Here is a 26,588-nt window from a genome sequence, read left to right as displayed (position 1 = left end):
GTTGTGGCAGGCCGAGCTATTTACAGAGAGATCGTGACCCCATCACTGAGGCTTTATATCTGTGCCAGTGAGTTCACACCAGCTGGGCACAGCTTAACAATATGGTCACATGATTTCGCTGCCATCCAGCCCAAAGCCCTCAGCAATGCATGATTGGCCGCATGTGTGTAAGTGTGTGTGTGTGTGTGTGTGTGTGTGTGTGTGTGTGCACATGTGTGTGTGTTTGTGTGAGTATGTGGTGGACAAAGGACAAATTAGTGAATGGTCCACACTTTGCTGAGTGACATACATACACATTTCCACTAAAATAGAACTTCTGTTTGATCTGCCGATAAAAACTTGATCATGTGACATCACAAGTAGCGCACTATGGTAATATTAGCCAGCTACACTGTTTGCTTGAATTCTTTTTAATGTTAATATTTGACATATCTAAGCAAATTCACTAGCAACGAGCAAATATTAGTCTAGCAATTACATTAAAATCAGCCGTTTGATAATGATCGTAGCTGTTTTAATTAAACCAGTAGCCAGGTTTGCTAGCATAATTAAATATACAGTAGATTTCTACAATAAAATGGACAAAAATGTTTAAAGAAATATATTCTGAAATCCTGCACCAAAACGCTGCATTCGACATGTATTTCACATATTAAAAGTATAAAATCAGACATATTTTTACATAGTACATGCTTGAGATGACACTTTTTTTAATGTACTTCAGTACATATTTAATTGTTTTTCAGATCTTATTGACCTCTTGACCTCTTTGAAATGTGTCTTTCACAACACATGTGTCTATCAAATATATTCACGCAAACACACACACAGCGATGTAGACAATACATACTTAAAAACACACAGACATACAAAGTCTGTCACATGGCTTAAGCTTTTAATCTGACCAGGTCCAAATCCTCCTTCACCTTTATCCTAAAACCCTGAGACAACACACACACACACAAACACACACACACACGCACAACCAAAGCTAGCTCTCGGCACTGAGATCTCAGCAGGGGTCTGATCTAAATGGGATGAGGTGTCACTGCATGAGATTTCCTGCTGCAGTGACACCTGGGACGCAGTGCAGTCTGGACCTTAATAGTGAACCAACACCAGCACTCAAAATAGACCTGTTCTACATTCAGCACCACTGTGCCCTTCAGAAACCTACTACACACACATACACACAGAGGCACACACCAATCCAAACCATTAGCACACATAATATAATGTCCTTTTTAGTTTTGACCTTATTTTAGTGCAGAGGAGTCACGCTCTAGTCAAGGGTTTTAAATGACCCAGAAATTCTTTGCATATATTTCAGTAACCGAGCCGATTTGGGACAGTTGGCACACGATAGTTTAAATTTTACATCTAAGCTAGGCTGTCACTGAATGAATCACTTGGCTCTCTTCTAAGTAGCCTAGTGTGTTCGGCTGATGAAATTTTCCAGTCATATGGATCATCGATTGTAGTCACAGTCTCAGGTTTCGCAGGCTTCAGAAACAGAAACTAGAAAATAAAAAAGGGAAAATTTCTCTCTGTCATCTAAATGGACTGCCGATGTGGAAGGCCTCTGTCCCACTATTTACATGGAGGGCTGATCATTAAAGCCAAAGGATGCTTTCAGTCTCATGAGAGGTTGCTGTGCCTTTTTAAAGTCAGCCGTCTCGGGCTGAGCGATAAAGGAGGCAAGCCTTCACACGATTCCACTGGCCTCTCTTTCTCTGCTCTCCCTCCCTCCCTCCCTCTCTCTCTCTCTCCCTTCTCATCTCTTGCTATCTTTCATCCGATACGCTCCAACTACTGTTTTTCAAAGAGCCCTGAAAGTAGGACACAAACTTTAGGATGGGAAATAGAGTGAGAGAGAGAGAGAGAGAGAAATTCACACACACACACATACACACACACATACAGACAGAGACAGATACAAAAGACAAATTTAAAATGTAGCACATAACATCACAGATGTTCTCGGGAATAGTTGAGACTGTGCATAAATAGAAAATAATCTAATTTCTCTGCTTAATGTGCTGTTAGAACATCACCCATCTTTCACCTCAAATAAATACATAGTAGGTTTTTTTAATACATCGTAACTCTTTTATCAGCAATATCTATCATCATTGTCATTGTCAAGTTTTTCTATTCTTGAACATGTGACAGCACAATGTTTGTGTGTGTGTGTGTAAATGCACACATACAGCATGTGCATGTGTGTTTAATACCTGCAGTAAGCCTGAGATAAGATTAGGTTGTTTGAAGGCAACAGGACTTCTGGCACTTTTGGCCCATGTGGCAGCTCTTATCAGGAACAGGAGGAAGATGGCTCTAACCCTGATGAAGCATGAAGATAAGATAAGGCTGAGGCCACAGAGTCACCTGGCCACCTGATTCATGTCATCTACAATCGGTAAGCCGTGGGTTGCTGTGTCTCCTTGAAATCCATCATTCTGTAGCATCCCAGTTCTGCAGAGTAGCACTAGAACATAATCATAACATAATATAGAAAACAAAACATAGAACATAGAACAAAACATAGAACATAATCAGAACTTTAAACCTTAATATGTTAAAGATATTCTCTTCAGTAACATCATCGATAAGAAATGTCATTCAGTATTTGATACAACATACTGTCTTGACATGGATTCAAATATCTTTCTAAAATGCTTAATATTTCTTGAGATGTTAATCAAGGATCAGTATTAGAATCAGAATTAAAAAAAAAAAAAAACTTTTGTCAAGAAATAAATTAAAACTTGTGCATGATTTAAAAGATTTGATCCACTACTTCTCAATAAAACATGATGAGATTCAATGGATATTAGAATAATCAATTGAATAGATATAAGCAGCTTCACAGAAATATAGAAATTCCAGGGCATGAAAAAAGTCAGTGAAAAAAACTCCAGTGGGGTGATTGTATAATGTGTCTCATTGTGAAAAAGAGTCCCTGTTCTCACGCAGAAGTTGATTATTTCTAAGAACAGCACACTAATTTGCTAGTCAATAAAGATTAGAATTTTATATGTATTAATGAATTATGCCATCATGTCATTTTTATCTCATTTGATACAACTGAGCAATTGAGGTTTAGGGGCCGGCTCAGAAGCCCAGCATTGGCAGATTTGTTATTCAAACTCACAAACTGTTGATCAGAAGTCCAACACATTACCCATTAGGCTACCTCATCCCCTAGTTACATGTCCAGTTACATCCTGAGTTACATCCCCTGTTACATCCAATTAAAGCCCCAGTTACATCCCCTGTTACATCCTGTTAAAGCTTTAGTTACATCCCCGGTTACATCCCATTACAGCCCTAGTTACATGTCCAGTTACATCCCCAGTTACATCCCCTGTTACATCCAATTAAAGCCCCAGTTACATCCCCTGTTACATCCTGTTAAAGCTTTAGTTACATCCCCAGTTAAATCCGCAGTTACATCCCCAGTTACATCCCGTTACAGCCACAGTTACATTCCCAATTACATCCTGTTACCACCCTAGTTACACCACTAGTTACATCCCGTTACATCCCCAGTTACAGCCCCAGTTACATCCCCAGTTGCATCCTGTTACATCCCCAGTTACATCCGCAGTTACATCCTCAGTTACATCCCCAGTTACAGCCCATTACATCCCCAGTTACATCCCGTTACAGCCACAGTTACATCCCCTGTTACATCCAATTAAAGCCCCAGTTACATCCCCTGTTACATCCTGTTAAAGCTTTAGTTACATCCCCAGTTAAATCCGCAGTTACATCCTCAGTTACATCCTCAGTTACAGCCCGTTACATCCCGTTACAGCCACAGTTACATTCCCAATTACATCCTGTTACCACCCTAGTTACACCACTAGTTACACCCCGTTACATCCGGTTACAGCCCCAGTTACATCCTGTTACATCCTGTTACATCCCCAGTTACATCCCCAGTTACATCCAGTTACATCCCCAGTTACATCCCCAGTTACATCCTGTTACATCCCCAGTTACATCCCCAGTTACATCCTGTTACAGCCCCAGTTATATCTCCAGTTACATCCTGTTACAGCACCAGTTACATCCCCAGTTACATCCCGTTACAGCTGCAGTTATATCCCCAATTACATCCTGTTACATCCCCAGTTACATCCTGTTACAGCCCCAGTTATATCTCCAGTTACATCCGGTTACAGCCCCAGTTATATCCCCAGTTACATCCTGTTACATCCCCAGTTACATCCCCAGTTACATCCTGTTACATCCCCAGTTACATCCGGTTACAGCCCATTACATCCCCAGTTACATCCTGTTACATCCCCAGTTACATCCTCACTTACATCCTGTTACAGCCCCAGTTATATCTCCAGTTACATCCTGTTACATCCCCAGTTACATCCTGTTACATCCCCACTTACATCCTGTTACAGCCCCAGTTATATCTCCAGTTACATCCTGTTACATCCCCAGTTACATCCTGTTACATCCCCACTTACATCCTGTTACAGCCCCAGTTATATCTCCAGTTACATCCTGTTACAGCCCAGTTACATCCCCAGTTACATCCCGTTACAGCCGCAGTTATATCCCCAATTACATCCTGTTACCACCCTAGTTACATCCCATTACAGCCCCAGTTACATCCCCAGTTACAGCCCCAGTTATATCCCCAGTTACAGCCCCAGATACTAATAATCATGTATTATTAAGATGAAAACTGGACCCAGAGCCTGTCACATTATTGCAAAAAGGCAAGGAGTGAATATATCTATCCTGTTAGTATCATGTGCCAAAAAACATACTAATCATTACAAAAGGCTGACTCTGCATACTCCCATAAATGTTGAAAAAACAGCTTCTAACCTAAAGTTTTATGACATCAACAATTATGTTTTCTCTTTGTTAAATAGAATGATAGAATGATAGTAATATATATTAGAACAATAGAATTAATATCGACCCCTGATTTGAATTATAGCCAGCTTTACTGTCAGAGCTGCCTTTATACCTCTGTAGCATCAAATATTTATTTAATATTTATTCAAATGTTTGGTGGGAAAAATAGAGATACTACTATGTCATACAGGAAAATGAAGGTATAGCTTCTTTCCCTATAAAAGAACTGTTATCAGAGCAGGTTAATCCAATGTGGTCTAATCTAATGTGAGGACATGACAGGGAACTGATTTACAGATGGCTGGCCGACAGAAGCATATTAATATCCACACAGGACTCTACAGATAAGCATCAGTTAATATTATAACATTAAGGGGAAATCTGTCCCTTATTAGATTTTTACGTCACAGTCACAGGACTGAAGAATCTTAACATGCTCTCACTGTATAAAAACATCTGCAAGGATCAAAAAAGTCTTCATATACCCATTAATGATGTGTTTTGGATTGTACGGACATGAGACTTGGTTTTTTCCCACATTTGGCCTACATGGTGTGTCCTTCAATCTCGCTGTGGGAGCTGAGATAAGAATCAGTGTTCAGTTAAATGTCACATTTCAGACATAGTTGCTATCACAGCTGACATGGGGAACAATGTATTAACAACAGTTGTGACTAGAAAATAAACCAATAACACAGACGATAAAATAAATGGCTGCAATTTGAAGTTAGTATTGGCTAATCTGTTCTGCTGTGGGCCTGCACGACTTGTAGCTTTTGGAGGTCTCTCAATATCTCTCTCAGGGACTGAGTTTTTTCTCGGGTGCTGGAGTTGTTTTAGATACTGGCAGATGTACATATGAGTGTGAGTGTGTGTTCCTGTCACCATGATTATTTATAGTGGGAGTGAAGCAGCTGCTGCGACACCTTTGGGAAGCTGTTTGCCCCAACGGCAGCCATTGCTGAAAGCTCAGGATTTGCTTGGTGTGTGTGTGTGTGTTTGTGGACTTGAGCCTTACTTAGGGGACTTGGGGTCTTAAAGAGGAAGACAGTCCTCCATCTTTGTCTGCGGTGTCCAGTATAAAGAAATAAAGAAAGACAAACAGAATGATGGACAGAAACACACACAAGCACACTTAAAGGATCGTCTTTCCACTTTACAATGGCTTACAGTACATCTATTACAAAAGCTACACTGTTATAAATGCTGAATGATGTCTAAGTCATTTCTGCACTGCCTTTATAGCAAAAATGTAAAAGCGGCTGGTATTAATATAAAGTATGTACAAGTACGTAATTTAGCTGTCGTTTCTTTCATCTGGTCCTTTTAAATAAATAAGCTGTTATTTTTATTTTTTATGTGAGTGTGTGTCTGATTATTACCTGACATCACGGTGATAATAGACATGGCTATTGTGTTCAGCATGAGATGTTTGTGTGCAAAACACTGGAGTTGTCATGGCTGCACATCCTCCTGCTGCTGGAGTGCCCTGTGGCTGTTTTTAGACTCTACGGATGAGAGACCTCTCTGGGTCCTTTTTATGATGAAGCTGGTGATGCAAACTTAATAGTATTTCTAAACATACTGCAAAAATCTTTCATCACTGGTTCTGTTAATGCTAGATCTGTGGTCTTGACATCATCTAGATTAAGGGGGTAATGCAATCTGTATCTGTTTGGGCATCCAAATATTTGTATCTGTGTCTGTATTCAGAGTCAAACCAGAAGTGGGAAAAAAAAAAGAATTATGAAGGATTTCACTATGTTGCTAGAAACACGGAAAAATTCAAATTGGAAAAACAAATGGTCTCAGCTACAGATGTGCATGAAAATGTGTGTGTGTTTTTTTGTACCTGCCCACAGGCTTTCTAACTGATTGTACACTTACAGCCACATGCTTCATACCCAACATTTGTGCTGTATATAAACTTCCTGTTTGCGTAAACTATTTTTTGTTTGTGCCCGAGTCCCTTGTTGCACAACTCTAGTCTCACTCAGACGTGCTGTGAACTGTTTGAAACTTCCAGCTTAATATTTTTTCCTTCTATTCATATTTTATCTGTGTTTCATGTGTGTGTATATTTGTTTCAAATAACATATTCAAGATTAATCTAGATAAATAAAAAGAACATTCAAAGGATTTGAAATTTAAATTCATCATTAGCCACAAACACAATCATACACAGCACAACACGCAGTGAAATGCTTTTTACAACTTTCTGTGTTATACAAATGGAATAAATATAGAATAGAATTTATATAAAAATAAATAAATAAATAAATAAATAAATAAATAAATAAATAAATAAATAAATAAATAAAATAAATACAATTAAATTCGTTGTACAGAACAGAGGAAAATAAAGAGACAAATTATTTCACACACGAAATCGCTTAGAATCAACCAATCAAAGGCTGACTTTGACGTGTTGCCAGTTTTGTGTGCCATATGCGTCAGATGTTCAGCCAACGGTTCATGTTCGTGAAGTCTGATCCTGTGACTAGCTAAGATGTAGCTTTTACTTCATTTATATAGACATATAATTATATGTAAATAAAGGTATAAAGACAGTTTGGAATGTTAACATTTTTTCTCAGATGTGTGGCAGAACTACTGAGAAGAAAATGTGTCTAAAATGAGTCCATGTATATATAAATCATAAGCTCTGTTATATTCAAGTTTCTTTTCATTAATTACAGACTAAGCCAAAGTTGAAATGCGGTTGTTGATCTAACATTAGTTGGGTTTAAATAGAGTTTCTAAAATGGTTGGAAGAATTGGTGGCCGAAACCCAGAAACTGTGGGACTGTAAAAGAAAGATGTATGAGCTAAGAGATCGCTCTCCATGTCTCTCTCTCTCTCTCTCTCTCTCTCTCTCTCTCTATATATATATATATATATATATATATATATATATATATATATATATATATATCTCCATGTCTCTCTCTCTCTCTCTCTCTCTCTCTCTCTCTCTCTCTCTATATATATATATATATATATATATATATATATATATATATATATATATATATATATATATATATATACCTGTTATCCTCAAACATTTCATCATGAAAAGCCCTGGATTTCCAACATTAATCCTCTTTGTATCTTCAAAAAGCCATAATGAGAAGTTGAGGCCTCTCCTCCCTCCTTTTCATTACAGTAATGGTGGCAGAAGGCTACGTGCTTGCTTGTGTCCGGGGTAGATGAAGTCGGCTTGGCAACCACGTTTCCGTGCTGAAAATCAAAGCCGCCCAATGAAGAGGTCTTTCTCTCTGTTGTCTAGGATGTTAATCATACAACACAGTAAGAGCGGAGAGATCGTGCTTATATACTGACACAGAGTGAAGTGGAATTGAATTACTGGAAAATTATAATCCATTACAGCAGACTGATTCAACAAGTAGCTTAGTGTTAGCTTGCTAGCTAGCTAAGATGCAGCTGACCTACATTATATAACGCTGCACTGTTTTCTAATAGATGTTGTTTTGTTTTTATTGGTTAAACCTTAGCAACAGAGGTGTTTTGTAATAAGTAAATGCTTGGTTGTAATGGACCCTATTTGGAAAGTATTCGACAGGGTTATTTAAATTAACAGGAAGAAAAAACGATTTCTTCATAAATAAGTAAGAGGAAATGAAAGGAAATAAGGCAAAGTACATTTATGAATGCATCAATGTACAAATATTTTTGATGTAAAGTGACTGCCAAGCTCAATTAGTTTATACGGTAGAAATAGGTGTAACTGATTCTATATCATGAACTTGAATGTAGTACAAAAGTAGATTCGTATACAGACGGGGAAAAAAGCTGAAGTAAGAATCATCCCATTCATGGGAACTGATTACATAAATGAATGCCACAGAAGGGAGGGGTAGCATGAGTATCAGTGCAACAATAAAATTTCCCTGCTTACATGCAGACACATGCAAGCTGGAGTGTGTAAGTGTACACACGCACACAACTACACACACTCTGATCAATCACAGGATGGGAGTTTAACAACATTGCGAGATTCCTCCCACTTCCCCTTTCAGTTCTGCTGGGAATGACATCATGGTTGAGGAAACGACATAGTTGTGTTTTGTTTTGTATTAAATCCGCCTTTGCTCTCTCAGAGAAGACAAATGACAAGTCATCGTTAACATGGCGCTCTGTCTATCTATCTATCTAGTCATGTGCGTGCCAATAATTTTTGAAGCAGACTGCATCCTCCTTCGAAGGAATCCAAAACAATGATTCTACTCAGTTCCGTACAAAACTACTTACATTTCCATTAACAATAAATATCGCTCATTACATTGCAAAAATGTGTGTGGAAAAAATGATTGACATCTCTAACGTAATTAACTGCAAACAAATTCTCAGGGGAAAAAATGACCATGTTGTTTCCCTAGAGTATAAACGTGCTTGCTCACATGCAAAATCCTTTGTCATTCATCAACTACAGGAGAAAATGCCAAAATAAAAAATCAAGTTTTATTTCATTTATATATTAATTTTTAATTCTTCTAAGCAGTCATTCTGTGTTGTATATATTACAAACTATAGAAAAGAGCCTTGTTTATTTCTATTTAAGTTTATATAATGTACTGCGTGCGTGTGTGTGGTGTGTGTGTGTCTGCACCCAGACTCATGAGGGCTGCTGAGCTGGCAGACAGACAGTTTTTCCTGTTAAAACATGACAGGATGTTTCCAGGAACCCAGATCTCCCCCACTTCCCCCCTCTCTCTGTCTCTGTCTCTCTTTCTTTCTATGAGTCTCTGTCAAAACTCAGCTAGCTTTAGCCAGGTGAAACGTTCCTCCAAAGCGTCTGACTGCCAGACAGTGCAGGGAGCGAGAGAGGAGCAGATCTGTGTGTGCTTAGGACATACTGCACATACAGAGAGAAAGATTTGAAATACGGTGAATAAACATGTTTAAGGCAGTAAGACGTCTGGGATGCAGTAAGGAGAGGGAAATGCACTGATGGAATCGAAGGATACTATTTCCACTGAAGCGTCATAACATTAATGAACATTGTGTGTGTATATGTGTGTGGATGTGTGTGAAACGTCACTGATCCCTCATGTCAAGGCCGGTGCTAAACACTGCCAATCCCTCTGCTTAGTCAATGCGTTGCCTGTAGCTGTGGTCCAGAGACTTGTCTCAAGTTACCCCTGCCTCTGTCTTGCCCTTGGTTCAGGTCACAAGTCTCAAAGTCGAATGAATCCTCCCTGATGGCTTCAGCAGACGCCGGGACACCTGATCCACTTCTATAAATCACCGCCTTCTGGGGAAATGAAGTGGTCCAGTGAGCCCGAGCTCAGCTTGTGAAATGTGACGCTGCGCCGGAGCCCGCATGCTCGGGTCAGATGCCACAGCACTCTGACAGGCCCACAACAGCTAAATATAACCCACTCACCAAGGACACTGGGTAATGAGAACAGAGTCAGTGCATTTCTGAACACCTCCCATACACAATTCCAACAATAGTAAGTCCCTTTTGGACAAAAAGCAGATATAGTCTCTGTCGGTCGCCTTCGAAACAATAACCAGCCTAACGTGTAGCTTAAGTATGTACGGGTCAATCCCTCTGAAGTGAATGTCATATACTATGCCATATAATCAACCACTGAAATGTCAGCGATTACCAAGTAAATATTTAAATCTGGTCACTTTTGAATCCACTTCACGCAGGTTTTTATTGAATAAAACTAGGAGTACAAACCAAAACAGCTAAACATACAGACTAAGATTAAAGCTAAAGAATGCAAAGTGACATACCTTTCAGTCTGACGTGTGACATGTACCAAGTGACATAGTCATGTTACATGGGTAGTAATGTAGTCAAGAATCAATTCAGCATAACGATGACACATGACACATATAGATGGTGCACAATGCTGACAGGAGTATAAAAAAAGTATTTTTTGAAAAAATATACCTGGTGACACATAAATCCATCTCCATGACTACATGACTGTACGGACATTTGGAATAAAATTTGCTGAGGTTTGCATAATCGAAAGTCGAGAAGTTCGCCATCATTTTTTTTTCACCTGTACTGAGAAAACAAAAGAATAGAAACTGACTTAAAACTCATGTATAATACAATTCCATGGTCAGCTTTTAAGTCAAAAAGATTTTATGCGCATCACATTTTAACAGAATGCTTTCTGCATTCTCGTAGCAACAATTCACCTTTCTAAAAAGGAACTACTTTTTCAGATGGAAGAATCTGTGGTTGTTTCACCACCCTAGCCAGCATAGCCCTACCATGGAAGTGCCTTTATTTCTGCCTGATGCTGTGTTATTACCACAAAAAGGGAATGCACAAGAATCACTTTTACCAAGAATAATATTGCTCAAATGTTGGAAAGTTGGATAAATCTACCTAAGGACATGTTTTAGTTTCACCATTTATTCTTAATAGTTGTCTGTTCTTCTTACTCAAATACAGGCAAATGTGAGGAAATTCTAATCTTTGGTAATCACATGTGTCACAGATGCAGTAGAACGTAATCTGTTTTGAGAAATGCTAAAATATTCCTAACTATTAATAGTTTTAAAAAACTAGTGAAGCAATTAAATAATCGTTTGCCAAACATGCAGAGCTAATTTTAGCTACTTGTTACGTAAGTTTCTTGAGTCAACTTTCATGAGTAACAAAAAGGTATTGAACAGAGTTTCAGCATAAGCTTCAAACATGTTTTGCATGTAAATATGTCCATTGGCCCAAGTTCAAAATATCATGCTCTACTCAACCACGGTTTGGCTTGAACATTTTGTGACACTCTTACACCAACATAACCAAGGTGAGGCATCCTGATAGACTGCTCTTAAAATACCAGCACTCTCAATGACTCTATTTGAAGCCGAGTGCTTCAGACCGGCTCTATCGGCCACGAGGATAACAGATGTGATGATGTGCTTCTAAACCCTTCCTCGATATCTGACACTGTGAGCCAAAGCAGACATTACGGCAGCGCTCTCAGTCATCAGCCAAACTGACCACTTAGACTAAAGTGTAGAACTAAGGATGGATATTATTTCTAGCAGGGATTGCTCAGTGCTAAGGGGTATGTCATGATGGGTTTAGTGACGTTGGTGTAACATGCTGCTTACACTGACAGTTCATGCCCGTGTCCTTGATAGGGAAGTCAGTAAGCCTTGTGTGATTATTCTGTCTGTGTGTGTGTGTGTGTGTGTGTGCAGCCAAAATAGCATTTCCAAACCTTAAGGCAGGGGTAGTGGTGGTGGTGGTGTAGGAGTAGCGGGGGATGGATAGCCCCTAGCTTCAAGCTCCTAAACACTCACACAAACATAATACCCTCATCCCTGCAGCTATATTTAACCTCATTCCACACTAGAACATACCACCCACGTCTCCCTCCACATAGGACCACTCCGCAGAAACTGACACATAAGCCAGGGTTTCACATGCTGCTACGAGGGCAGGCATTCTTTTTCTAATGTCACCGTCACACCGTCATCACCGGCTTATATTTCTGCACTCTGTATGCCGCAGATGTCACACCCAATTATTCTGAAGCAATGAATTCAGTCAGTGTTTTGTGAATGTTTTTTCTAATGATTCTAATTACCTTCTGAGAAGACTCCTCCCTCTACATAACAGGGTTTTCGGGCTTTGTCGAGGCAGGACGACGGATTTTTAAAAAAAAAAGAAGAAAGCAAAAAACACGCCTTCCTCATGCCTGTTCTATAATTTGAACCTGCCATTCACAAGGCTGTCTTGTTCCTGCCCTGCCCAGTGTGTGGGTACATTTGTACATGAGTAAGAGTGCTGGCTCACAGCTACATTCCTGCACTGACAACGCTGTCATTCCGTCAATATCTGGCATTCCGTAATCTCAGCAGATCAGACAGCTAAACTTTCCAGAAGCAGGTGCTACCAAAACTTCTGTAAGATATCCACCCTGAAACTGTGCCAGTTATGAAAATATCTCAATAACACTCATACGCACACATGCACACACACACTCACAAGTACACTCATAATCTCATACACTCAGAGACTCTCTCTTGCTCTTGGCAGGGCGCCTGCTGGATTTCAACGTTCCCTTGTGCCGAAATGCCCCCTCCCATTCCAGCATATCCTGCTTGGCTTGGCCAACAACTTTCCATGCAGCATGACACCGGATCGTTTTCTTCCCACACACTCCTGCCCGCCTGCTAACAGGGGGGAGGAGAAACCTTGCTTTTTCTACCAGTACTATTACTGAATCCCAGATGTGCGCACAAACAAAGAGAGGGGGGATTCACATGTTCCCTGTACCCTTCGTCAGCAGTATGTTATTAACATTTCTCTTTGTTTGGGAACATGAGAGGAGGCGCGGACCACGTGTTTCGGGACTCGGTCCAGCACATTCTTCTGAGAAATAGTCAGTCTGCATGCGGCTGGATGTGGACAGGATGTTAGACACACCACATTTTTCATGCCTAGCTTTGTTCCAAGTCTGGGTTTGAAGTGAAATAAGGAATGGTGAATTGAGACTTTCGCTCAAATTAAAGACGATTAAACCTCATGTTGTTTTAGCAATGTGTTTCGAGATGAAAATAAAACTGTAGTGTTACAAGTATGCAGCATTTCTCTTTACACTAACCCAAATAAGGAATGTAAGATAGAAACAGAACAATATGACAACACAGTGTCTAAGTATATGAAGCCCAGAAAGAAAAAAAAAGAAGGAGTGAGCGAAACAGAGACACTGTTTGATCTTTTGGGATACAGCAAGTACATTATTCACCGTGGCACAGTTATATAACACGGGTGACGACTGAGTTATGAGTCTGTGCTATGAACTCAGTCACTTTATCTGTTATCCCTTTTTCCTCATCTCTCTTTTTTTTTTACTTCTTTCTTGCTCTCGGCCAATATGCAATGTTGAATAGCACAGTGCTCTAACTGGAGGACATGTTTTCCATGGATAGATGAGGAGAGGCTCATATTTGTACTGTATGTGGTTGTGTGCCAGGAAAATCATCCAACTCTAATTGCTCCCAGATCGAAACTGTGGAAAACAGGCCAGCTTTGCGGAGCCAACATGAAGGAGGCAAAGAAATCTCCGCTTGCAAATGTGCAGAGACAGAAAACGTGTCAAGTTGAGACATGTCGGAAATGCAGTTGGCAACAATACTTTGGGCAGGCAGCATTGAGCTGAAGAACGAACTGTAATAAAGCCAAAAGGCTGGCCGCAGCTGCAGCTGGTTGGGTTCATGTCAAAACCTGACGTTCTCTCCTGTCTGCCTTTGTGCTGTGTGCAGAGAAGCCGCCTTTTTTTTTCTTTATCACATCAGCTCATCAGCTGATCCCAATCCCTTCTCTCTCTCAGCGATGGCTGTCTTGCACACAAAAGCCTCTTCTGTCTGCTCCCCCCTTCCCCTCCCCTCTCCACCCCCCGTCCTCTCTCTCCCTCGCTCCCTTCTTTTTTTCTGTCGAGATCTGTTTTTATGCTCTTTTGTTTTTGTTCCTCTTCGCCTCGTCTCGTTTTTCTCTCCCTCCCTTTGCCGCTGCTTACTGCTCGCTCCAGTTTTTTTTTTTTCACCACATTTGACAGCGATCCAACACCTGAAAGAAAACATTCCGATGATCGCGAGCGCTAGCTGCCTCGTTTTTCACGTCGAGGACAAAAAAGGAATTCTCATTTCCATTTCAGAGAAAGAAAGAAAGACAGACAGAAAGAAAGAAAGAAAGAAAGAAAGAAAGAAAGAAAGAAAGAAAGAAAGAGTGGGTATGGAAATAAGACAGAGACTGTACTTTGTGATGATTTCATCCATCATGTGAATTGCAGCCCACTGCGATTCCTGCAGGCCCCTTTTTGACACTGCACGCTAAAAATAGAGCAGTGTGGCTCTGTGGCAGGACGAGAGGGCATTAATCATGCAAGAGAAGAATACATTCCTCTGGTTACTTCTCAATCAGCCTCTCTACCCTCCCCTTCTCTGGAAACCCTCAGGACTCCATCAGAAGGAAAGGAGGGGGTTAGAAACGGGTTCTTATGTCTGCCAGTCTGAGATTGCAAAAAGAGAAATCAATCAAACAACAGTCACACGTTTCACAGCAAACGGATCAAACCGTATAGAGCTGACCTTCATGAGCGAGGCCTGTTTCTCAAAAGTTAGCGTGTAAGTGGTTGTGAAGGCCGGAGGAAACAGGGTCCCTTCCCTGAGTGGGATAACAAGGGTGCTGGGCTTCATCTGTGTCTTATTAAACTGAACATTTGGATCCCTGTGAGATCAAAGATGGAGCCTGTGGGGTCCAGACAGACAGATAGATATGAAGGCTTCAATTGAGCTCAGCTGTTGCATGCCTATTGCACTAGCGGCTGAGGAGAGAGAGAGAGAGAGAGAGAGAGAGAGAGAGAGAGAGAGAGAGAGAGAGAGAGAGATTGCACAGTTTTTGAAATATATATGAAGATGATCCCATAGACCTGCAGGGCATGAATAAATGTTGAATACAAACAGAGAAAGCCCAGCCTTTCTTCTTGAAAGATTGGAAACTCATCCTTAAAAATCGATAGTTAAGAGCTCTGGTTAGAGATAAGACACTATAATAAGACACAGGGGCATAAATGCCTAACTGTCTTCAATAAACTATCTCTTTTAAGTTAGTAAATTTCTAAAGGCTTTTTTTGCACATAAAGGACAAAAGGTAATTCAAACCAGATGCAACTGTGTTTTAATTAAAGGTTTCTTTAGAGGACAGTTTGGCCAAGGGCTCAATCTGACGAGGACTCTCAAGGAGGAACAATGCCACTAATGTTAGAAACCTCATGACTCCAACCAAAATAGCACTAACCATAAATCCTGTTCTGCATTCCTTTCTCCTTTTTTTTGGTTTTAGAAAAAGCCCTTGTCCTTGTTCCCAATCAGCAGTGACCTGCTTTTGCCTTTATGTTACAGCTTTCCATTAGCCTACTGCCTGTTGGAGAGAAAGGGAGCAAAACAGAGAACTAAAGAAAGACTAATGACAGGGGAGTGAAAATAGATAGTCACCTAAATAAGGTGTCATGCAGAGTTATATATAGAGAGCTCTGCTGTGAGTGAGAAAGTGCAAAAGTGAGAAAAAGGGAGCACGAGAGAGAAAAAGAGAGAGAAAGCTATTCTCTTTCTTTACAGACTCATAGAATTAATGTCTTTATCAGTCCTGAATTATCATCTTAATCAGCCTCCAGCCCATCCCTCTGTCTCTTGCTTTCTTTCTCACCAACCTGATTAAATCAAAGTCTACATTCATTCTCCATTCAAACTCATCTGACATGTATACAGCCTCCCCCTTCCACATTCGTAATCTCTTTTCCCCTCTGGCTTCACTTGACATGTAATTCATGTCACACGTATCACCACAGAGCACCAAACTCAGAACTCAACACACCTTTGGCCCAAAGGCAACACAGCTACAATGCTGTGTTTCACCTTCTGTAAAGCAAAAACACGCCTTGTATTATAATTGTTCTTTTAATGAAACAGTATTTGAACCTTTTGAACCTAGCTAGTGGTTTGAGATTGGGCTGAGCACCCATTCATCTTCTCAGCTTAAGCAGATGCCCTGAGCCTCTGCATTTGGACAGTGGACTTTGCCTCCATAACAACCCATTTATATCACAGGCAGCTGCCTTTGTTGACCAATGTCCAGAGGCTATTCCGTGCATGGCTTGGAGTTTGTGTTCTTACAGAGTGATCAGTAAGGTCAAAAGTCGAGTGGCTGTGTCAATACGCCTTGTGTGAAATGGGAAAAAGAGCTAGAAATTGGGTTTCGAGTCATCCAAAGCTAATTAATTCACTCACTTTCCTTTCACCAACAGTGGAGTGCCATTGTGTTACCTAGACTAACACAAATTTGTTTTGAGTCAACTGTATAAAGATCACTCTAGATAAATATTTAATCATTCTTTACAAATTCTTTAGATATCTTTATATAAGTCTAAATATGTGAATGGAAAATGGCTCCATTCTGAGACAGTCTTAAACAGCAGGCGTAGAAACATGGCAAGAGCCATTAGAGCTAATTTATAAACAAAATAAAAATTCAATCTTGAAAGATTACAGCTCTTAAAAGATTACGCAGATCATTTGTATCACTTGACCTGAAGTAATTAGAAAATGCTAAATTATTATATTTTAAGAGACCAGATTATGCAGATGGGTCAAAACCTGCTAATGGTCATGACATCCAATTTATAGAGACATATCAGAAATTCCGATCCTGAATCGGTTCTTAAAAAAATGGCAAATCAATAGTGAGCCTTAATTTTCGACTGTTTCAAACCATGTCTTGTCTTGTCTTGCCAATTTAAAAAGCAAATCTTATGAGGGAAAAATCTGAAAAACAAAGCAATGAAAAAGGCTAGGCAGGAAAAGCAGTCCAAGCAAATAGTAAGAGAGTGGGATAGTTTGTGAGTTAGTTCTTGCCAAAGCTGACCATTTACAGAACCTTCAAACTGCCAAACCACCACACCCATGGCGGCACAGAAAAGAGGCATCCAGAGTGCAAAGGACCGCTCTGCTTTTGAAAAACACAAGAGATTGTGCAACAGTTGTCAAACACAACCCACAGAAAGGCCTGTTACACATTAACAAATGAGGTCAAGAAGCAGTTCCTCTGCTTCCCCCTCCCACCCACATCTTCCCTTCTCTTCTCTCATTCTCGATCCTTTGGTCTTTGCTTCCTCCCACCCATTCCTCCCCCATGTAGCAAAAACTCGCGCTGGGTGGGATATTTCATTACAAAGCATTCATTTTACACATCTAAGAAAGACCCTGTAAGTCCCCCCCTCGCAGTGCGATGGAAAGCCCTGCGCCACGTGCACCAGAAAATTCCATCATAAAAGCGTTTCAAAAAATATCACTCATACAAAGAGTCAGAAAGGATGCAAAGATCCACTTTGAAGAGCAAATCTCTAAAATCAAGCTTCCTGAAATGTGAAACTGTTTTCAAAATTGCTTCCAGAGAAAAATCCTGAGATTAGATTTGTTCATAGGGAAATTTTTACACCTGATTGTTAAAAAAAAAAAAAAAAAGAAAACCACTTAGCCCATATTCTGGAGTATGTGTAGGGGTTTTTTGTTTTTTTTTTGTGAAAATTATTGATTAGGACTTTTATCCTAAAGACAGCTTAAAAGGAAACATGGGGAACTGAGCATGGAACTGTGTCTTTTTGACAACAGCATAACCATGATTACATGGGCTGAGAGATGTGTGACTAAAAAAGAACATTTTATAAAAAAGCAACTTAATTAATTATGCATAATTTTTCCCTCTGGACTTTTTTGTTAAGAAGTTCACATCAGCTTGTGTCTATCTCACATGTGATTTTGTTTTTTTAATCATTGGCTTTGACTAGGATTTATAACCACTTCAAACTGATTTATTTCTTTACAAAGTAAATCTTAAACATTACTCTCCGGAACAACACACACCACATCATCACATGATGATGAAGGGTCTTTTTTCTATTACCTTAAGTATACGTTTTAATTCCTTGTTCTATCCATCTACAGGACATACTATAATCCCTTTATTCTAAAACACTGATTAGTGCAGATTTGCCCAAATCCAACATCACTGCTGTTTGACACTAATAAAGGGCCATTTCCCAGGCCTGGTTTCCCCCGTGTCTACTAACTGACGTGGCACCTCCATATTCCCTCCTGTATTTACCCTTGCAACAGGTAACTAGGCAACCGAGGCCCCTTTTTACAACACACACCAGCTTGGCGAGGGTGTGATCTCTATATTTGGTGCGACATAAAAACCTTTCCTCCAGATAAAGGCTTCCAGTCAACAGGATGTATGTTCCTTTCTTGGTGCTGCCGTGTCTCTGATTGATGGCAGGAGGGCTTCGCCTGTTTTCTGTCTAATTATAGTCAGTGCAACTGCTGGATATGCCCCCCCCATTTTGCCTCTACCCCAACCCTCTGCCTGTCTCCCATTCCTTCCTCGCTACCTTTTACATTCTCTGCTTTCTTTTTCCCCCTGGAATAGCAAAGGCTCTGGAATGTGAGCTGGGCTGTTTGCCTCGCAACTCCCCCACCTCTTCACTTCCCCCACTTTTCGCCCCTCCTGTCTGTGTGTATGTGTGTGCGCATGTGTGCATGTGTGTCTGTGTGTGCTGCTGCTGCATAAAGCAGACAGTAAGACCCTTACAGGATTTCCACAGATCCCCAAGGCAGACTAGCTTAAAACTGCTGACGTGGCAAACACACTTCTCTGGCTTGTCCAGGCCATGCAGGCCCACATCGTACTTGTTGACCTTCGGAATTGTGCTTGAATTTGAAACCTCCAATCGGTGCAGTCTGTTCCAACCAAAGTGAAACAGACCACCCCTACACGCTTGACAGAAAAATGACTAAAGTACACGTCAGGGCTTACACACAGCTGCACATAGTCTACAACAACAGAAGTGCACTTCAAACACAGATCAGATTATTGAACATGTGAAAACTAGCGTACATAAAGTACATGTTCAGATAAAGGGGCACTAATCTGTAGCTGCTCTTGCTGCTGGTGTTGTACCTTCATTTTGTATTCTTTATAGAAATGCATTAATGTAGTGGATTTAAAGCTTTAAAACCAATTCCTCTTTAAAATGCTTTTTTTTTTTTTAAGATATTTCCACATTTCAAAGTGAAAGAGTTATATTAAGTAAACAATATATACCACCGAGGTTTCCTCCCCAGCAACAAAGTAACGTACTAAACGTACTAATCTCACTGAAAGTGATATATACATAAAGGATGTTAACGTAGATTTTTTTTATTACTGACAGTTAAATGAGGGGTTACATGCATGCTATTATATTATTCTATAATAATAATAATAATGATAATAATAATAATAATAATAATGATGATGATATATAGTCGAATAACTGTGATGGTTAATCACAACATCCAATATGAACAATAATAATAGTACTAATGTAAGTATTACAGCTGTAATTAAATGGTTTATGCTGGCTTATGATTATGAACTGAATCCAAATTTCTGCAATAAATTCAGGGTGCTTTGATGTCGACCTGTTTTGACTGAAGCTTTACATTTCTGGCTGGAGGAAAAAGAGGAAAAGTCACAGCCTATAAATCCTTGAAAGCAAAAAAAAAAAAACCGCACACAATGTGTCTCGCGACTGTTAAAAAATAATAATAATAAAAAAAGAGCCGTTTTTTCATATATATACATATACATGTATATATATTTTTTATTTTATTTTTGACTCGACACTAAACGGATAGGGGTGGGACGGCTGTGTAAACAAAACACTTCACGTCGAGTTTCGGTGTGACGGAAGAACGTAAACAAGTCTGACAACAACACGAGCGTGAGCGCGCACACGTCACCACTCGGTCAGCTCAGAACGCGCGCGGCCGCGAACACGGCGCGCGGTGCACACTGGGAACTGACAGTCCGAGCCGCCGCCATGTTTACAGATAAAAACAGAAAATAGCGTGAAATATAGTTTCTTTTTAAAGATGTGTAAGAGCTGTGTTCAAATAGGTTTGAATAAAACACTTCTTTTAAGTGTTTGTTTGTTTCTTTCTTTACAAAACGACGCATTATTTTTTTTTTTCTTAAAATAAACAGTTTTGTAAATTGTTCTATTTATAAGTATTAGGACTGTAATATAGGATTAATATGATGTACTTTAATATGTGTATTATAATCCACAATCTTTTTTAAATGTAAGTCCTGAAAATAAGGGTATGGAAATTATAATCATATAATAATTATTCTAATATAATAATTATAATAATAATAATAATATATCCTGGGCACTTTTTTAGTTATGTGAATGCCTGAAGAAAACAAGAATGTAGTTACCAGGCTGGGTATGAAAGGGTTAAGTGCAGTGTTGCTGTTCCACTGAATGGCAAGTGCATGTGATTCTGGGCGGAACAGAGGCCTCCATTCACTTCTGTAAGCTTAGTGAGTGCAATCAGCCTTAACAGTGGCAGGCGTGTTGGCCTCCAAGGAGCCCCAGACTGAGGAGACGGAGGACGGTGACTCAGGAATTCCAAACGCAGGGGGTGAAAACCACGTGGTCAGGGTACATTTCACTAGGGCTCAAGCTATGGTGCGGGCCGACTCCTAACATGTGGCAAAAATTGTTCAGAAGTCAAATAACCGCTCCAGACTTGGTCAAGAAGCAGCTTCAGATGTTGCCCTTCTCATTTACTCACTCCTAGCAGGAGATTCCAGGTTTCTATACAGCAGCTTGTACTTTAATGGACAGGAATTATTAAGAATTTAAAAACAGAAATCCTCAAAGATTACCGAATGTTTGTGGTGCCATGTCTAAGGTATGGAATTGTTGTTGAGGAACACAGGTTTGGCTTACCGAAAAAGGAAAGAGCGTTTACGAGCCCTGAACATATGGCAAGTGGGAGTAAAAATAGACATCTAGCGGGTCAGATGGCATGCCGCATTAAGGTATTCCGCACAAGAGTAAAAAAAATGTGAATTACAATTATCAACCAGATAAGACATTGTTAAAATATCCATTCTTACCAACTGAAGTATTCCCAGAGAGGTTAATTAGTTAATAAGGCCCATATTAAACCACTGGGTTGTAGGCACATATACAGCAAAGTATATAATGTTCTCCCTTTGTCTCTCATCTGCTCTTCCTTTCTCTTTCCCCCTCTTGAGTCCCATTTTCTTGCACTGGTTGTTGCATCATCCCTCTACAGTGTGATTCACATGAGGAAGAGACTGCCTCAAAAATAATGGACAAGAAGCAGAGCATGGACACTTTAGGCTGTTATTACAAGGTCAAAAATTGTATTTGGCAATTTTAAACAAGTGCATACAAGTTACATCTAGAAGCATTTCAGTTTTGCCAAGTGCTCATAGAGTAGTTTTAGTCACATTCTATGTTTTAACATGGACTGCCACCAGTTCTAATAGTACACTGATAATTGGCATTGAACAACAACTGAAAAAGGGAGGGGGTGAAAGTAGTCTGTTAGAATGTGTACATACCTTTTCATCTTCAAAAAATATAGAAACAATGTATTCAAAAAGGGAAAATCAAAAAAATTTATACAGCCATGTTTATGAAGTGTACACTTCCCTTGAGTCCATATGTACATGTCCAATAATTTCTGTCTGTGTGGTATGCAATTTGATTTATTTATAGTCATCTGAAAGTGTGTGTGTGTGCCATTTGTTGTTTTTGAAGGTTTTCAAGAAAAAACAAACGTAACAAAAAAAAGAGGAAAACAGAATAGTCTGGAAAAAATCAAGGGTCTCTCTCCTTTTTTACTTTCACGTCTCCAGCCAAGATGGTCGCTATTTCCCCCTGCATGAATGCCCAGGGCACGTTGGACCCCACCAGTGGGCATTTCTCACCGCTGGGGCAGTACACTTCGCCCGTGGCACCCTGCTGTTTGATGCTCTCACGTGAGCAGGGGAAGCAGAACTTGTGTGAGGGCACTGATGGGCACTGCACGAAATGTGTGTCCTCAAGCCGCTCATGACACAAGGTGCAGCAGAGGGGAACGCTGCCAGGAGGCACCGACGAGTCCGGAATGCTCTGTGGGTGACCACCCTGAGGGTCTACTACACCTGGGACATGACTGGCACCTGTGCCCGCAGCAGCCGTGCCTGCCACCCCTGGGCCCATCACGTCCCTTTGGGTGAGCCGCCGTTGGCCGGCTGAGGAGGGGGAGAGCGGGCTGCCGCTGTTCCTCCTTGCTGTAGTGGAGTGCACCTGATTGGCGTCTTTAGGCGAGCCGGTGCCCGCGCTGCCTGCGTTGTCCGCTGCCTGGATGAGGGCAGCCATGGGAGACTGGCCATTCTGTGCAGCCATAGCAGCCTCAGGTGGTGTGGTGCGTTGGTGTGGAGAGATGGTGGAAGGAGGTCCAGTGGTATAGCCTGGCAGAGCAGAAGGCAGCTTTGGCACTTCAGAAGTGCAGGAAGACCAAGGCAACCCTTCGCCGTTCAGCTTAGTGCCTGCGACCTCACCATCAGGCTCCGGGGAGGCTTTCCTCTTCATGCTGCTTCGAGGTTGCTTGCCTCGATCTGTAAAGGAAGGGGGAGGATTGAAAGGGTTAGGGTGGGGAAGTGGTTTAAACAGTTAGAAAGGAAAAAACAGACATTAGGCAAAAAAAAAAACGAGTCCTTTCATTCTTCACAAACTCTGAGCATGACCTGTTGTTGGCACTGTTTGACAATTTCTTTGACGCATAAAAAGAGCCATACCATCTGAAGACATTAAGAGAAACGTGCACTGAACTTTCCAATTCAGAAGTCAAATCCAAGCAATTATTTTCACCCGATTTTTAATACAACGTGTATTTTTCAGTGTTCGGGTGCAATTTAATCTATTACTTTTACATAAACTTGTCTGATATTGAGTGAAGACACGTGAAGTGCTTAAGTGCAAAATGTAGATAAACAATGCCTATATTTGTACCTGTTTTTGAAGGGGCTGAAGTCTCGTATCCCATGCGGTGCGACATGCTGTGCTCCTTTTTGAACCTGCCGTCCAGAGTGTGCAGGGCCATGAGGTCGCGGACCGTCTTGCCTTTTCCCATCCATTCGTCGCGCTTGTGACTCTCGCCCAGGTCAGACACGCTGTCCGGTCGGTGTTTGTCCTTGACGTCGTCCGAGCGCTTCCCGTGATCGACCGTTAACGCGCCCGGGATCCCCATGGGAGGTGCCCGTCCGTTGAGCGCGCCCACAGTCAGAGCCCCGTTAGCCAAAGGCACGAGGCTCGGTGGCACCGCGCTTGCCCTGCGTGGATTGGGGCTCTGGCGGTTCAGCTCCGGCGGCTCTTCTATTTTGGAGAATCCATTCGGTACGGGAAGGCCGTTCGCCTGCCTGGCACCGGGTTGATACTCGGGCCCGAGGCGGGGCGGTCTGTCCGAGATGGAGTAGCGGTCCAGTGACTGTGGCGGCGGCGCCCGCGAGCCACCGTCTCCAGCCGCGTGGTTCACAGACTGAATGTCCTTGGCCGACTTGCCTGCTCCAGGCGACCTGCCTTCCTGGAAGCCGTGAGCCCTCTTGAGCTGCCGCGCGGTCTCGATCACAAACTCGATGCGATCAGCGCCCTCGTAGTTTACGCACCCCCTGCACACCGGCTCCGTGAAATCCCAAATCATAGCCCACGGCATGCGGGGCAGGTCGCACAGATAGCACGACTGCCTGCGCGAGGCAGCAACCGCCGCGGAGGACATGACTTTGGGAAAGGAAGAAGAAAAGAACAAATACGACCAAATCTCCAAACGCCCGTCTATTGGTTTTTCTTTCTGTTAAAGGGGGAAAAAAACAGAAAAAAATCGTTGTAGTTTCCCGCAACAGTCCGTCGGCGACAAAAAACAGCGAAGTTTACACTCCGAAGTTCATGGCAGTGCGTGTGCTTTACTACAGCGCGCCTCTATCTATCTCGCGCACTACTACTCAGCCAGCCAGCTCTGTGTGGCGCGATGACGTCACCAAAGTTGAGCTTCCAGCGTTTCAGCTCCGATTCTATTTACTTCGATTCTTCGACAACCACCTTCTGCGCATGCGCCACGCCCCCCCCCACCCCGCCCTCGGCGCTCCAGCTGGGCTGTTGGATCTGAAAGCACATTTTTTCCCTAACGTCTAGATGTGTTTTTCTCAGTACTATTTGCCTTCTTAGTTCTGTTGATTCACCAGGACGTAATATTTACACTACAAAGAGGAAGTCAGATCGTGTATCTTTCAGCAGCTTGCGACAGTAAACTACAAGAAAAAAATACTACAAAAAGGAAATAATCATAGATTTGAATCTAAAGAGACAACAAAATGATGCTAAAATCCCGATTTGCATTGCATGCACGAAGGAGAAGGAATCTAAATGTGCGTTTTATACTTACATTAGATCTTACAGTCTGTAGGAACATGTTGTTAACAGCGTACTTTGCGCATTGTTATGCAATCCACACATCTTGGCTTGGAGGATCGTGCAAACGCTGTTAAAACTTGCACCACTGACCCGTAAGCCAAAAATATTGCCTGGAGCGACAGCCCATAATTCCGCATTCCGGTCGTCGTGGCAACGCAACGTCACGCGGGTAACCGACTTTACGTCTGATCTGCAGTGCACAGTAATGTTTACACTTCTCGCTCTAACATATATATACAAGCTGTTAGATCGTTTCAACCTTCGTGCACCAAGCAGCAATTAGCAGTGTGTCGTTTCTGATTTATTCTTTTTTTTCTTGTATAAAAACCTGCTCTTGTTTTTTTTTTTTTTTTTTTTCGGGCGCATGGCATGCTGTGTTGCCAGATTACGTTTATTCGCACTTTTTTCATCTCAGATCTATGCATCAGATCTATGCTTAAATGATATACTACTTAAATATAAACGAGATCAGTTCATTCAAATATAAATGGAATGGATACCGAATCCGTGCATTTAAGTATAAATCTGGCAACCCGGAGTGCATGTGACACAGCCAACGTGGGTAATGAATTTAGCTTGAGGGAAGTGGAGTTTGTTCAGACTTGAAGCTGATCAGATTGACTCATGTAGACCAAACCCATGTGATTCAGCAAAGCTACCACGAGCACGCATTCAGGTTTAGTACAAAGTGGAAAGCCCCATGTCAAAGACAAGTCTAACCATGTGCGCTTCCTTATTGTTGTTTTTATGAGAACCCAGGCGTGAGTCATAGCTTTAACCAGCCCCAGACACACAGTTTCTAATGGGAAAATTGAGGAATCACTTTGATATGAATAAAATATTATTAAATGACATTAAAAGAAAAAAGACACTCGTTTAGATGAATAATGATAGACAAAAGCTTTCCCTCCATTTATTCTTCACTCAGTGCTGAGCAAAACAAACACAAATTTAAGAACCACTCACTTAAATGTAGTAACTTTATATTTGATTAAATATTACATATTTTATTCAAATATATTATTAATGTGACAAGGCTTTTTTGGTTTACTAAACACTATCCTCTGCTGAGTGAGTAGTTTGGCACAATGTGCAGTGTGTTGCCCCAGGGTCTCTGGTTTGAGTCCAAGTTCACAGTACTGAGTATAGCATGTTGTCCATGTGTCTGTGTGGGCTTCCTCCCATCTCCCTAAAACATGACAGCTATGCTAAAGTGCACGGTGTCCTATCTGGGGTGTGTTTTTGGCATGGCCACCAGATCCACTGCAACCCTGACCAAAATAAAGCAGTTACTGGCGAATAATAAATATAGTAATCCTTCGCTAGCTACAGCTGTCTAGCAAATCCCATCAGATGGGATAAAGTCAAAGGTGACAGCTATTTCTGACTACATTTGTTACCATATTTGCTAAACCAATTTTCTTCTCACGATGACTCACTTTTAAAACATTTTACAATGAAATAAGGGCACCAATTACTTCAAGCAAAATAGAAAAGTCTAGTTAAATGAAAGCAGAAGTAACAACTTGAGAGAACATTTATTAATATGGGTTACATTGATATTGAAATATATAATTTGGAGGTTTTTGTTTTTCATCTTTATTCCCAGATTCTAGTAACAGCTAAACAGACAACCAAGGAAGAAAATAGCTTTCAGAATTACATTATAATATGTTTTACAGAAAAACTAAATAGTATTTCTATACATATATTATCTGTTTTCCTAGTCTCCCAATTTTATCATTTGGAGTGGTGATGGCTAGCAAGCATTTCCTCAGATAACATGTAAAACCAGCCACCTGCTGTGTCAAGTCAAGC

The 26,588-nt window shown here is 41.0% G+C and overlaps 1 protein-coding gene and 1 long non-coding RNA gene across 2 annotated transcripts; both read right to left on the bottom strand.

Annotated features, from left to right (window-relative positions):
* Positions 1–2,141: 2,141 nt before the first annotated feature.
* On the bottom strand, positions 2,142–6,561 carry LOC132855690 (uncharacterized). Its single transcript, XR_009649362.1, has 3 exons — positions 6,273–6,561; positions 5,909–5,955; positions 2,142–2,488 (listed from the first exon to the last, which is right to left on the bottom strand). It is a non-coding gene; the product is annotated as an uncharacterized LOC132855690 (long non-coding RNA).
* Positions 6,562–21,657: 15,096 nt separating this feature from the next.
* On the bottom strand, positions 21,658–24,882 carry irf2bp2b (interferon regulatory factor 2 binding protein 2b). The gene is made up of 3 exons (XM_060884847.1): positions 24,742–24,882; positions 23,316–24,150; positions 21,658–22,921 (listed from the first exon to the last, which is right to left on the bottom strand). Exons 1-3 carry the CDS (start codon positions 24,766–24,768, stop codon positions 22,140–22,142), a joined length of 1,644 nt encoding a protein of 547 aa, XP_060740830.1. The 5' UTR covers positions 24,769–24,882; the 3' UTR covers positions 21,658–22,139.
* Positions 24,883–26,588: the final 1,706 nt, after the last annotated feature.

Source organism: Tachysurus vachellii, chromosome 1 (assembly GCF_030014155.1).
Source record: "Tachysurus vachellii isolate PV-2020 chromosome 1, HZAU_Pvac_v1, whole genome shotgun sequence".
NCBI lineage: Eukaryota > Metazoa > Chordata > Actinopteri > Siluriformes > Bagridae > Tachysurus > Tachysurus vachellii.
Note: the sequence above shows the minus strand (reverse complement) of the source record. Positions and strands in the feature narration are given on the sequence as shown.